Source organism: Thalassophryne amazonica, chromosome 4 (assembly GCF_902500255.1).
Source record: "Thalassophryne amazonica chromosome 4, fThaAma1.1, whole genome shotgun sequence".
In the NCBI taxonomy this organism is placed as follows: Eukaryota; Metazoa; Chordata; class Actinopteri; order Batrachoidiformes; family Batrachoididae; genus Thalassophryne; species Thalassophryne amazonica.
Genome location: NC_047106.1, coordinates 142887894 through 142903255, shown reverse-complemented (window position 1 = coordinate 142903255; position 15362 = coordinate 142887894). Strand labels below are relative to the sequence as shown.

Sequence of the window (15362 nt, the reverse complement as noted above, 5' to 3'; positions counted from 1 at the left end):
ACTGTTTTGATGCATTGTCATTTGCTCAGCATAATGTCATTGGCGCTGTAAATGATAGACTTACTACTATTATTAATGCCATGCATGGTGCCTGTAAGGAGGCTGGTTGTGTCCCTAAAAAGGTTTTTAAACCGAAACTTAAAATACTGGTGTCCGGACTTGAGTCAAATTAGAGATAAACAGTGTTTTTGGTTGTCTCTCTGGGTTGATGCTGGTCCGTCCAGACATGGTTCAGTGTTTGAGGTTCTTAAAAATGTTAAAAAAAAAAATGTTTCAGTGCCTTAGTAGAAGGTATATGCACAACAAGGCACTTAGAGATCTTAATATACTTATTAATTATTTGTATTATATAAAAAATATTAAAGGTTTCTGGAATTAACTTAAGCACCAGGAACAGTGTTGTGTCCAGTCCTCACTTAGAGCTGAGGATTCTGTCAGTTACTATAAAGGAATAATGTCTCACTGTGTTAATAAATCACCTCATACTGATTCAGTCGAGTATTTTGTTACAGGAAAATCTTAACCTCGTAGTTCTGTTAAATCTGGCCACTTTTTTTTTTTTTTTTTTGCCAGCGTTCAGTCGGCCGAGACGGACGCGCTTTTCTCTTCTCCCTCCCTCCTTATCTTTCCTGCTACTGTGGCGTGTTGTCTGTGAGGCTGCAGCTTTGCTCTTCTGAAAAATGACAAAAATGGATCTGTTAAAGTAGTCTCTAAACGCAATTGACACTATTTGTTCTACAAGACATTTGGGGGCGGAGGACCCGACCTGTCCTGCTGGGACGCATGTGATGGGTTACGTGATGGACTCGTGGTGGAGATGGCAGGTCATGTGCCTTTACACATGCCTTTTGTGGAGGAGGTCGAAGATGTGTATATATTCGGCTTGGTGGTGACCGGCTTTCTGCTGTGTGGAGCGGGCATGGCGCTGGTTTACCGGAAAATCAAGAAAGTGTAAGCAGCTTTGATTGGGCCTTCCAGGCTGCCCTACATGATTGATTCGATTGGGAAGGAAGTGGCTGCGCAGTCGGCGGGTGTTAACTGCACGCTGGAAAACATCTCGGGTAGGATTGCAGCTCTGGAAACTCGCTTTGACCATCTGTGAAGACCACATTCTACATTCAGATGCATTGAGAGCCAGTCTGTTCTCAGAACTGTGGAATCTTTCAGGCGTCTGCTAATCTGGTTATTCATTTGGCCTCCCCAACACAGCTGCACTTCAAGGTCGCTGTGATAAAAAACCTCCTCAGAAGATCAACACTTAAGCCTCGCTCCCTGGTCATCCCCCCTCCCCTCGGCTTCTCCAGCTCTGACGTTGACTGTGGACAGTGGACTGCTCAGGGCTGAGCCCCTCCCCCTCCAGGATTGTCGGACAAGGCCGTTGACGGCGCCAAATAGGCTGCCTCCGGAGTGTTCCGATAAAGTGGACCTTCAAATCTCTCGGTTGTCGTCCTGCGTCTGTTTGTCTGTGTGATTATTGTTTTTCTGTGCTGATGGGGATTTTTTTTCCTCATTGCTGCTGTGTAACGCAGCGGCTATGAAGGGGTTTTTTTTCTCCTTTTCCCTCATGTTTTGCTTTTCAATATATGTTTATGTACCGGGCCGGCCTATGTGTGTTGTGTGTTATGTGTGTGTCGTTTGTTATGGGTCGGTCTTGGTTTGCTCAGCCCTGCTGTTGACCAAGGCAGGGATGTACATCTGGAGCTGGTCCCCGGGCGCCTAATGGCGACTTCTGCTCCTACTGGCAATTAGGATGGGTTAAATGCAGTAGACACATTTCATTGTGCAGGGAACATGTTCTTCTGTGCATATGACAATAAAATTCTTTTGAATCCTTTGGTATGTAAACTCTAATCCTGAAGCTAAGTAAAGGGGAAGACTCGGGAGTCCACTGAATTACAGATGAACATCTATTCAATGGTTTATCTAAACCTTTGTGTAGCCAACTTATTTTCTGTGATGTTATCTCATGGTGTAGTTCCTGATATATTTAGATTAAGTGTAATAGTTCCTGTATTAAAAAAGCCTACACTCGACCCCAGTCTATCAGAACATTATAGACCTATTTGAGCTCAGTCTGATCTAAAAAAGGCTGAAATGTTACTCATGTCGGACTTTGTGCCCTCAGACTTTCAGTTTAGTTTTAGAGAAGGTTTAAGTACAAATCTGCCTGTATCTCTTATTTTAACGATTCCACAGCATATTTCAATAATCGTGGTTCACCTGTTTATATATGTTCATTAGATGCAGAGAAGTGTTTGGACTCAGTTTGGCAGTTTCCTGTTTAAACTGTATGATAAAATCTCACATAGGTATTGGTTATTTATACACAATTGGTATAAAAATAGTTCTGCCTGTGTCAGATGGAATCACAGGCTCAGCCCTTCTTTCCATGTTGTTACTAAGGATATGAATATTATGAAGCAGGGAAGTTTGTGAAGTCTTTTTAATATTTTTATTAATGATCTGCTAATCAGTTTGCAAAATACAAATACTGGTGTAAGAGTCTTTGATTACAAAGTCAACACACGAGTGTGTGTGTACGAGGTCTGTTAGAAAAGTATCCGACCTTTTTATGCTGGACTCCGAAAAATGATGCCCACTTCTTCCACCATTCGGAAGAGTCAGACGGCTTTCGGTGGCTTTTCAGTCGTGTGACTATCCGAGAAATTGTGGAAGAGGTGGGCATGTCACAACATGTCCTGTGGGGCTTCAACACGAAGGTGCTTTTGCTCCGCCATCAGAAGCTTCAGGAAAGAATTTCTCCACCACTCCTTTTCATGGCCAAATCTTCTGTCACAGTGGAATGTGCCAAAAAAAGTGCTGATGTCCACCTCTTCCGCAATTTCTCGGATAGTCACATGACGGTCCCGCATCACCACAGCGTTCACTTTGGAAATGATCTGGTCATTTCAGCATGTTGATGGCCGCCCAGAGCGTGGCTCGCTCTCCTCCGTTGTGCGGACGTCTTTAAACCGCTTGTACCGCTCCTTAATCTGTGTGATGTCCATAGGATCATCACTGAAAGCTGTCTGAATAATCCGAATGGTTTCCACCTGGCTGTCGCCGTTTCTGGCAAAATCTGATGCAATTGCGCTGCTCCAGTCGTTCCGTCTTTTTCCTTGGAATGAAAAAACGCCGAGCGCACGACACGTCCCACACAAAGGCTACTTACGAGCAAATGACACAATTATGCATGGGCACGAAGGTTCAAGGTTTGCTCATGCAAGCACACGTGATTCAAATCCATCAGGTTTTTGAAAAAAATGAAAAAGGTCCGATACTTTTCTAACAGACCTCGTATGCTGATGATGTAACAATACTGAGTTCAACTGCTCCAGGTCTCCAGTCACTTATTAATATCTGTACCAGTTACGCTGATGACTGGCAGTTTAATTTTGGTGTAACGAAAACCCAAGTCTGTATTGTAGGAAAAAGCAGACTAAAAGATGTTATGGGTCGAAGTAAAAGGCACCACCATGACTTCCAGTTATGGCGGCCATGTGAAAAGACGTGATTTGCACTGCTCTGCAGCTGTTACCAAATTTTTATTGAAAAAAAAAAAAAAACTCTGATTTGCAACAATACGTAATAAAGTGTTGGATCCTGTAATGCTGAGGGCTGGTAAATCAAGTAAAGAAGTGAAAACAACATCAAACAACCAAAGTTAATTATCGTGTTTGCGGAGAACCTCAGAAACTGAGCGAAGAAATGGCGGAGGAGGAGCCCGGCAGACAAGGGGAATACAGAGGGGCAAAGGCGGATGCAATACTGGCTGCTATCAGCTGCCTGAAAGCAGAGTTTTTCTCAAAACTTGATGGAATTATGACAGCATTAGAAGATGTGAAGGAGGAGATAAGCGACAGCACCAAATGAGGGTCACAGGCGGAGTTACGCAATCTGCCAGGAGCTCTGCAACCGCGGGATCCAACATGGAGTGATTCACCCAGCAAAACTGTTGGTAACACACCAGTCAAAGCTCAGGAGTTTTTCCAGAGGATCCAGAAGGACACTGACGGGACGTAGATGCAAAAGATTAAAACGGTAACTCAGTGAGGGAACTAAATATGGAGAGGCAACATTAACTTACAGTGAGGAAAATAAGTATAAGTTCTTTGTTCTTGGCTATGGTGGACAGGTTGGAGTGTGACTGATTGTGTGAACAGGTGTCTTTTATACAGGTAACAAGTTTAAACAGGTGCAGTTAATACAGGTAAAGAGTGCAGAATAAGAGGGCTTCTTAAAGACAAATTAACAGGTCTGTGTGAGACAGAATTCTTGCTGGTTGGTAGGTGTTCAAATACTTAATTGCAGCAGTAACATACAAATAAATGATCAAAAAATCATACATTGAGATTTGCGGATTTTTTTTTTTTTTAGATTGTGTCTCTCACAGTGGACATGCACCTAAGATGAAAATATCAGACCCCTCCATGATTTCTCAGTGGGAGAACTTGCAAAATCGCAGGGTGTTCAAATACTTATTTATCTCACTGTATTTGATTTGGAATAGTGAGTGAAAATACTACATATGACAATTATAACATCGTCTCAGCTAATACTTTTTTTATGTTTCTTATTCAACTATTCAATTTTTTAATCCTTTTATTTCAATCAATAATTTGCATCAAATTTACTGAAACTGGAGCAACTTTAACTTTTGACCCCTGTACAAACTGAAACTGACCTTTGTCACCATTTTTGTTGTTTTTACCCCATAACTCCAGAACATTGTCATAGATAGTCCAAACTATACCTTCCTGGAATCATTATGATCTGACAAATAATGTGATATACTTTTCAACATGACTGGAGCATTTTTACATTTTGACCTCTGTGTAATTCTTCACTGACCCCTAGCTGGCTACAGCTACCATGCTGTGATGGTTAGCATACATTTTTGTGTAGGCCATGGTACACTGAGGCTGGATCCTAAGTGTTGTTTGGTCACTTTCAGTGGTACCAATCAGGTCAAAATTGATGACTGGTTCCTGGACTACAAAAAGCACAACCTGTTTATTTGATCCAATACCAACAAAACTGTTTAAGGACCTGTGGTCCACTCTTGGGCTGACTGTGCTGGAAATTATTAATCTCTCATTAACTTCTGGATCTGTTCCTAAATGTTTCAAATCTGCAGTGATTAAACCATTACTTAAGAAACCTAATCTTGACCCTCGTGTATTGAAAAACTATCAGCCGATATCAAATCTATCATTTTGCTCTAAAATTCCGGAAAAAGTGGTGTCACAGCAGCTTGTGGACTATCTTACTGAGAATAATCTCTTTGAGCCACTGCAGTCTGCTTTTAGAAAATACCATTCCACAGAGACGGCTCTCACTAAAGTGGTGAATGATCTTCTTGCAATGGATTCAGACACCACTACGGTTCTGTTGCTGTTAGATCTCAGTGCTGCATTTGATACAGTGGATCATCACATTCTACTTGATAGGCTGGAAAATCATTTTGGAATTACTGGCAGTGCCCTTGCATGGTTGACGTCATACTTGACCAGTCGTTCTCACTGTATTTTGTACAGTAACACTACCTCTAACCTTAGTGACATGAAATTTGGGGTTCCACAGGGGTCTGTCTTAGGCTCCCTGCTTTTCTCTCTTTATATAGTACCCCTTGAACACATTGTGGCATTTTGGGATTACCTTTCATTGCTGTGCTGATGATACTCAGTTATATATGCCGATAACTCCTGGTAATCTCATCCACATAAAATCCTTAGAGTAGGGGTCACCAACCCTCTTCCTGGAGGGCATTTGTCCTGCATGTTTTCCACGTCTACCTACTCATGTTACACCTGATTTTTTTTTTTTTTAAAAGGTGTTTTCCAGCTGTTGATTGGCTGAGCACACCTGATACAGTTAATTACGTGGGAGTGGAGCAGGGGAGTTCTAAAACATGCAGGGCAGGTGCCCTCCAGAAACAGGGCTGGTGACCCCTGCCTTAGAGTACCACCTTGCATCAGTGAAAAGATGGATGTCTAGCAATTTCCTACTTTTAAACTCTGACAAGACTGAAATGATGGTTCTTGGTCCAGTGAGACATCGGCATCAATTTGACCAGTTAACGCTTAGCCTAGGCTCGTGTGTCGTACATCACACTGACAAAGTGAGGAACCTTGGGGTAGTTTTTGATCCTATGTTGTCCCTTGACCTCCACATTAGAGATATTACAATGACAACTTTCTTCCACCTGTGAAATACAGTGAAGATTCATCCCATCCTGTCTATGGCTGATGCTGAGACCCTGATTCATGTGTTTGTCTCTTCTGGATTGGACTACTGCAATGTTCTATTTTATGGTTTACAGCAGTGCAGCATTAGGGGTCTCCAATTGGTTCAAAATGCTGCTGCCAGACTTTTGACAGTAAGCAGAAAGTTCGACCACATTACACCCATTTTGGCGTCTCTTCACTGGCTTCCTGTCCCAGTGAGATCAGATTTTAAGGTTCTGTTACTAACCTATAAAATTGTTCATGGACTGGCACCTCCCTACTTAGCTGACCTAATTAAACCCTAGGTACCGGCCCGGGGTTTGTGTTCTCAGGGTGCAGGACTACTTTGTGTCCCTTGGGTGAATAAAACGTCTGCGGGTCACAGAGCTTTCTCTTATCGTGCCCCTGTTCTGTGGAATGATCTCCCTGCATCAATAAAACAGTCAGATTCTGCGAAGACTTTCAAGTCCAGACTTAAGACGCACTTATATTCTCTTTTGTATGGCTAGCATACTGGTATAGTATGTCACTATGCTTTTTACCCTTTTAATTCATTTTATTAGTAAACGAGTTGTGGCCACAGCCTCAACTTTATCTAAAGTGAAGCTTAGGGGTAGTGGCCAACGATCACCTTAGTATTTCTTCTGTTTTTCTTGTTGCTTAATGCTACAATTTATACTGTATTTGTTGTCTTTCTGATGAATGATTCTATTTTTATTTTTCTATGTTTGAGGTGCAGCTCCATTCAGAAGTGGGACTGGGTGTGTTCTTCTGCAGGCCTCCTGTCCTGTGCACCAGCATGGACTCCTAAAATTTCATCTATAGTTGTACTGTCAATTGTGTCTGTAGCATGGCCCAAGGAGAGGGTCGCCCCTTTGAGTCTGGTCTGCTTGAGGTTTCTTCCTCAGTATCATCAGAGGGAGTTTTTCTTACCACTGTCACCTGTGTGCTAGCTTTCTGGGTTGGTAAGGTTAGACCTTGCTTGTATGAAGCACCTTGAGGCATCTTGCTGTGATTTGGTGTTATATAACTGAAATAAATTAAATTTAATTAAATTGAATTGAGGACAGTCAGGCGCTGGATAATCTGTTCAGGGCTGCAGGGCATGCAGATAATCTACTGACAACTGGCTGGTGCTGGATAACCTGTTGAGGACTGTTGGGCGTTTGATAACCTGTTGAGGACTGTTGGGCGTTTGATAACCTGTTGAGGACTGTTGGGCGTTTGATAACCTGTTGAGGACTGTTGGGCGTTTGATAGCCTGTTGAGGACTGTTGGGGGTTTGATAGCCTGTTGAGGACTGTTGGGGGTTTGATAGCCTGTTGAGGACTGTTGGGGGTTTGATAGCCTGTTGAGGACTGTTGGGGGTTTGATAGTCTGTTGAGGATTGTTGGGGGTTTGATAACCTGTTGAGGATTGTTGGGGGTTTGATAACCTGTTGAGGATTGTTGGGGGTTTGATAACCTGTTGAGGATTGTTGGGGGTTTGATAACCTGTTCAGGGCTGCCAGGGCATGCAGATAATCTATTGAGAACTGGATGGTACTGGATAATCTGTTAAGAACTGCCAGGGCATACAGATAATCTGTTGCGGACTGTCGGGCATCTGATAATCCATTGTGGATTGTCAGGCGATTGATAATCTGTTCAGGGTTGCCGAGCATTTGACAATCTTTCATTTTTACAGTCTTTGTAAATGCACCATGTGTGTTATCTGAATCATATTGGATACGTTGTGGTTGCTAGCTGGATAAACTCACCCGTCAGCCGTGCTGTTGGTTGGTGGGTACAGGATGTAGTCATCAGATGACAGTTCTGCTACAGACGGCAGTGCCTGGAGGTCACACACAGGAAACCTCCCTCAGTCATATTACTGTGGACTCGCACTGAGTTGTCCGTCTGTCAGCTAGGATTTCTGCTGGTGTTGTTGGCACTCGGCCTTATTGTTGAGATAGAGTGAATGACCCTGGATATTTACAGATCAGTGCACACAACCAGTCAATCAGTTCAGAATCAACAAAGTTTCTTCACAGGAATTCAACTCAGAACTGTGCCTGAAAATGTGTCCTAAAAAGTTCACCCGAGGCTGCACGTGAGCATCAATGACGATACATTTAGCTTACAGTTGAAAGGCTCTGTGTTTCCAAAAAGTTCAAAGTTTGAGCAGCACGAAAACAGCGAGAAAGAAAAAGGGAGAGAGACAGAGGGAGAGAGGAATTAATTTTTACTCTGTAACACTTGCTTTGACTTTGTAAAACATGTCTCCCATATCAATAAAAGTCCATTGAAATTGAAAATTGAGAAGGAAAGACAAACAGACAGAGAGAGACAAACAGACAGACACAGACAGAGAGAGACAAACAGAGAGAGAGACAGACAGACACACAGAGTGCTGTCTTTTCTCTTTAATTCTTTAAAAATAAGGCTATAAAAGTCTATAAAAAAATATAAGTACTTAATTCTTTCACCAAAACATCAAATTTTCTTTCATCTTAGATTCTGGCAAATTGTAGCTGAACTTTCAGGTCTCCTTTTTAAGAAAATCCTCATATAAAATCAACAATAATGATAATAATAATAATAATAATAATAATATTAAAGCAGACAGAGCTCTGGTATCAGATCAGAAAAGTATCGGTATCGGCAGATATCCAAATTCAGATATTGGGATGGGATCGAAGTAAAAAATTGTGGATCGGTGCATTCCTACTTCAGATCCACATTTTAAAGATAATTATAAGCAGTTTCTTCGGTACCGTTGTCTCAAATACTATGAATAATACTACAATTTACACTCTGTCTTTACACAGTAGGGTATACCGCAGCCACCGCACCTGGCAGGAGTTACCTCCTGCTCCTTCTGTATGATGGCTAGCAACGAAGTCACTCCCCTCAGACGTCTTCAACTGAGGGCAGAGCTGCACGACGAGAACCTGTAGACTTCATAGGGTTTTCAAGTGGGCACCCCACCTCACTTATGTTTCATCAACTAGCCCACGACACCTCAGTGGGGCCTGACAGCAGAACCAGCGTCCTGGAACTGCTCCCTCTGCCGTTCAGGGACCTGCCGCACAACTCTGCCCCCCCACCAGCCTTCCCTGCCAGCCTGGCCTAGCCACCGGTCGCTCCTCCTTAGCCACAGCCACCTGGATGACTGCTCCGCCTGCTTGGAGATGCTATTAACCAGGTTCTTGCGGGTTGTTCCTCTAACTCCAAGCAACCCTAGTGTTATCCAAAGGGAATGCCCTGGGAACCCCCTGCAACCCACCTCCACTGGTAAGTTCCAGGCTCTCTACCCCTTCTGCTGGCTCTCTGCAAGGAGTGGCTGGTACTTTCCCAGCTTGCGCTCATGCGCCTCCTCGATCCTCTCCTCTTAGGGTACCGTTAGCTCGATCAAGGCCACTTGTTTTGTTGTGAGAGACCAGAGCATGATGTCTGGTCGAAGGCTGGTGACTGCGATCTCTTCTGGAAACTTGAGCTGCCTACCAAGGTCAACTCTCATCTCCCAGTCCTCTGCTGTGCCAAGGATGCCTTCACACCTGTCCTCCTTGTCTGCTTTTTCACCTGGCCTGAGAAAGCTAATGAAGTGAGGGCCTTTGGTCTGGGCCTTAGTTCTTTTCTGCTTCCTCTCTTTCTCGAGTCCATTGGCCAGTTGCGCCAGCACTTTATCATGGTGCCACCTGAACCTCCCCTCGATCAGGCTTGCTTGGCAAGATGACAGAATGTGTTCCAGGCTTGCTGGTCTCCTGCACTGCGCGCAGAAGGGGTCCTCCGTCAGCTTCCACCTTTGCAGATTCGTTGGTGTTGGTAGCACATCGTACACGGAGCTCAGCAGGAACTTTAGCCGATGCCCCTCCATGCTCCAGATGTCCTTCCAACTGAGGGATCTTCCCCGGACACCGTCCCACCGGGTCCAGCTGCCTTGCTGCCTCACGGCCACTGCCCTAGCTTGCCTGTTCTCCTCTTCTGCAGCCCTGATCTCTTCCTGCACCATTCCACGACGGTCTTTCGCCTTTGCCTCCTTCCAGCTAGCTCGGGTGATGACTCCCAGGCCCAACCTCCCCTGGGTCACAGTCCCCATGATGTCCGCATATTGCAGTTGCTCCTCTACTTCCCTCAGCGCACAGCTGGCATCCCATTTCTGGCCTGTCTTCACAGTGATGTTTGACTGACGCACCGCCTTATCGCCGCTGTCCCGTAACATCATGACCAAACGGACCTTGGCTGTCTTGACTTCCTCCATGACAGATGTGATCGGTAGTTGTAATTTACTCCCTGAGCTGTAAAGCCCTAAGGAGCAAAAGCTTTTGGGGACTGACAGCCATCTCCTGAGGAAGCTGTTAATCTTCCGCTCCAGAGCCTCCACTGTTGTCAAAGGAATCTCGTACACCAGCAGTGGCCATAGGAGCCTTGGTAGGATGCCGTGTTGGTATCCCCACGCCTTGTACCTCACCATAGGCCACTCCTCTCGAGGGCTTGCAGCCATTCTTCTGCTTGGTTGAGCATCTCGTTTATGCTCGTCTTGTCACTCAGGTCAGCTCTGTACCACCTTCCTAAGCTCTTAACTGGCTTCTCCGTTACCGTGGGGATGATGTCATTGCCGATCTTAAACTGGAAGCGATCTTGGACGCAGCTACATTTCAGGACCAAACTCCTTGATTTCGATGGTTTGAACTCCATCCTTGCTTCAGTTGTAAGCTCGACCAAGTCCTCCAAGATCCACCTGCCCTCCGGGACCGGCCTGGCCGTAATTGTCAAGTCATCCATGAAGGTCCTGACTGGGATCTGCTGGATCCCACTCGACAGTACGGCTCCCCGGCTTGGCTTCTCCATTGACTTAACCAGGAGGTTCATCGCTGCAGCAAAAAGTATCACTGAGATGGTGCACCCTGTTGCGATTCCAGCCTCCAGTCTCTACCAGTTGGTCGTGAAATCACCCGAAGAGAAGCGCATCTTGAATTTTCCAAAGTAGTTCTGGAGGAGTAGCTGGACTTTGTCAGGGACATGGTAGGCTTTGAGTGTGTAATGGACCAACTTATGGGCCACTGTATCATAGGCATTTGTTAGATCAAGCCACAGGACTGCTAGATTTCCATTGTTCTTCTTAGCGTCTTCAATGATCCTGGAGATGATGCTGTTGTGCTCGAGACAACCCGGTACTCCTGGGACTCCACCTTTTTGTACTGATGTATCGATGTACATGTTGCTTATCAGAAACTGTGTTAGCCTCTTTGCCACTACTCCGAAGAACACTTTGCCCTCCACGTTCAACAGTGATATTGTGCGGAAATCTTTCAGGCTGGCCGAGTCCTCCTGTTTGGGAATGAAGCATCCTTCGGCCAAGAGAAAACTGTCCGGCAGCTGGTTCTTCCTCCACCCCACCTTAAGTAACCTCCACAGTCGCTCACAGTTCTTATATATCCTGTACGGAATCCCGTTTGAGCCTGGTGCCGATGCTCCCCTAGCCTTCCGGATGACCTCCTGCCATCTGAGCTCTCCGACATCAAAGAAATGGCTGGCTCTCCGGGACAGCTAAGCTTTCCTTCCAGGTTTAGCTCCTCCTCGCGCCTCGGGTCACTGTGCACCTTACGGAGGTGTTCTTCAACCTCCTCCCTCGAAGCCTTCAGCACTCCTGACCTTTTTACTCCAAGGAGCTCTGACAGGTACTTGAAGGGGTTTGTTGTAAATTTCACCCTCTCCTTCTCGCGCCTCCTTCTATCCCTCCGCTGACACTCTGCTCTGTGCAAGGTCTTAATGCGCTCCCTCAGGACGCCTTGCATTTCTGTAAGTGCAGCTTTTTCCTCCTCAGGAGCTTGCAGGAAAGCCTTCTTAAGTCTTCTCAGGTCGCCTCTGAGCTTTGCAATCTCTCTTAGGCGCCTGTTTTCCTTGCTCTGCTGAGGGCCTCGGCACTGTCTCTGCTCCATCCCAAAGTGCTCTGCTCCCATGCCCCAGATGATGGTGGACATTGCACTCAACGTCCTTCCACTACAGCCAGCTAGAACAGACTCCAGGACTTGGTCTACTTCCCTGTTGAAGGATTCCCAGTCTTTCCTGGCTGCTGCTGTAGGCCACCTCACTGATGTTCTCCTGGTCTCTCCTTCAGCTAAGGACTGCGCTCGCTGACTCGTTCCCTGGCTGGCTTCCCTTGCTTGTTGCTGTGGGTCGTCTGGAACGATGTTATCAGTAGAGAGGATGCTGACGCCTTCGTTGTGAGCTTGGAGATTCTGGGTGCTGTGGTTGGACACCTGACCCTGCCTCTCCTCCATCTCATGAGGTTGCCCTGTGCGTTGCTCACTACTGCGGCGTAAACAGCCCATCCTACTCTAGTGTATCTTCAGACCCCTATCGCCTTTGTAGACCTTTCCACATCCACATAACCATTATCTGTCCTGTAGGCCGCTCATCCTCCCCTGCTCTCACGCGACCTAGAGGTTATCTTACAATGAACTTCTCCATAGCGACTTCTGGTGGGTTCCTCCTCGCGGAGAAAGTGCTTTGGCCTGCCAAGCCTTAGCACCCCGTTTCTGGTCTTCCCCAGATGCGAGCAGTCTCTCCCCGCTGTCACCACTCTTCCGTGGTTGCCAACTAGTCTTTCCTAGCAGCCACTGAGTCATCAGATGTGGAATATGATTAGTAGAATATGATTTACTCTGAAGATCGCTTCTTGTTTTTGCGTTTACGTCCTCTCTGTCCGTCAAAGCTTTTGCTGGCCCCTCGACCTTACGGAGGAGTTCTTGTAAACATCAGCGCGTTCTGTCCAACTCGATGCTTCGTTCAAGCCAAGTCCACTTCAAACAGTTCTTGATACCTTCATTGATCTGTTGGACACGTCCCACCCATCACTCCTCTCGATGATTTGGACAGACTCCAGGCTGAAACTGTCGTGTTCGTGCAGAGGTAGTTGGCGAAAATGGCTCTGAATTCAATGATTTCACTTCTTTGAAATCCAGGAAGGCTTTTTATTAAATGCACTTTGATTGGCTGACATGGCGCTGGACCTGAGAGGAAATAGTTGGTAACACTAGTCTGCTTCCTATTTGTGTGCAAATAGATTTTAACAGAATAAAATGTGTGGGACGGGGCTAGAAAACAGTTTATTTATACAGTAGCTCGGGAGAAAACATCGGCAAAGCTATTCCTGATGGACCCCCTCCTCCACCCCCCCAAAAAGTTCTCAAGGGATTGACACTGATCTCAAAAATGGTCCACATGAAGGTGAAAAAGTCAGAAATCAGTGGAAAGTTCTCCTACCTGATCTTGATGTTTCAGCTCTTGAGTTCTGTCCAGTGACTGCGGCCATGTCTCTGAACATGGATTCCTGGTAGTGCCACTTTAATTCTTCTCAAAAGTCTTTTGTAGTTACCTGCGTTTTTCTTGAAGTACAGGTTCTAAGCAAAAGTATGTTCAGATTATGAAGAAAGCATGAAATTTGGCACACATGTAGAACAGGGTATATAAAAAATAATTAGAGGTATACACCAGTGAAACTGATCTTCTGAATGGGCGTGGCAACATTAAAGATGGCTGCCAGAGTGCTAAAAACAGCTTTTTAAAATAGCTGTGTCCGTGAATAATTGTGTCCTTCGACAGTTCTGTCCTTCAACAGCTGTCCTTCAATACCTCTGTTCTTCGACAGTTCTGTCCTTCGACAGCTCTGTCCTTCGACAGCTCTGTCCTTCGACAGCTCTGTCCTTCGACAGCTCTGTCCTTCGACAGCTCTGTCCTTGCATGCTTTGTTTTTTATTATGGCTGATGGTGAAATTCTTTTAAAGAACTCCTAAAGCATTGTGTTGTAGTCTATTCGAAGTGCATTCCCAACATTTACACCCCCCCCCCCCCCATCTTTTGACTTTCACGTTGTAAAGATCGACTTTGCGCTTGAAGAAATGACGTTAGTTGTAATAATCTAAGTTTTCCTGTTCATGTTTGTATGATGTTGAAAAAGTAACATTGCATACATTAAAACATAATGTGACATTGTGTTGAATTTCAGAGTCAGCGGTCAGAACCAGTGAAGACTGGTCCCGATACAAAGTTAAGAGAACAATTCCAGTTCTTTTGTTCCAGGCATGAGTATCATGATCGCTCACTTCTCAGCGACTCCAGCACCAAGAGGCTTGTGTAAATCCAAGAGAAACGTCCTGACTTGCACCGACTTATGTGCCTGTGCAGGAGGACATGCAGGGCAGATGAATGTATGACACACTTTGTTACTTTAACATGTATATTGTGACATGGTGAACTTGTTAAAGGCTCATCATTTTTATTTTAAGAGAGAAATGAATGGACATTACGTGTGTTTCTTCAGCATCTTGTGAAAACACCAAGCTGCAGATTCTGATAAATGTGTACTGACATAATGTTCCTGTCTTTCAAAACTGCCACTTGCTGAATATTTAGATGGAGCCCTTTTTGTCAGTTTAAAGTTGTTCAAATGTGATGTGTCTGTTTGGTGAACAGCCAGCTGATGACGGTCAGACGAGAAGAATCATGCATCATCTGTGAAAGGACTTGATAACACCAAATATGGATTTGATCCTAATCACTTCTGTTTATCACCACACAGATGAGCCGATTCCAGTCCAACATATTATTATTATTTGCAGAAACACCTGTTTTGTTACTGAAGAGTGCTGAGGATACAAACTAGACAGAAAACATACGTAAATGTTGGTTACTGATGCCACTGTGTACGATTTGAATAATGGTCACATGATATGTAATGTGTTCAGTTTTTACTGTTCCTGCAACCGGTGTCATCTGGACTTCATAGCAAGTAGTGAGAAATGTTGATTTCTACAAGTTCAAGCTGTGTGACTTGCAAATAAAGTGCGTTTATCATCTGTATACACTTACGTTCCGTGTTGTCTTTCTCAGCCATTTTGAAAATAACATACCACGCCTACTTAATTTGCATATTTCACTGGTGTCCACCCCTTAAATTGTTCATTTTGAGTTTAATTTTATAAGTTTGAGTGGGAGAAGTTTCATGTTTTCCTCAAAATGTGAACAAGTGGCGCCTTTGTAACACCTCGGGACCTGGACTATTGTGACCCCATTGACTGTTTGCTATGAATCATCTGACTGTTGGAGACCACGTATGAACAGCTGAGATAGTTCAAGAGTGTTTCATCGC

General features: G+C 44.8%; 1 protein-coding gene across 1 annotated transcript in view; it reads right to left on the bottom strand.

The window, feature by feature from the left end:
* The window catches only part of wdr62 (WD repeat domain 62), a 206245-nt gene that overhangs the window by 77955 nt on the left and 112928 nt on the right, over positions 1–15362 (bottom strand). Inside the window, exon 23 of the mRNA XM_034168870.1 lies at positions 7987–8060. Coding sequence (XP_034024761.1) covers positions 7987–8060 — 74 coding nt within the window. The remainder of the gene's footprint in view (positions 1–7986; positions 8061–15362) is intronic.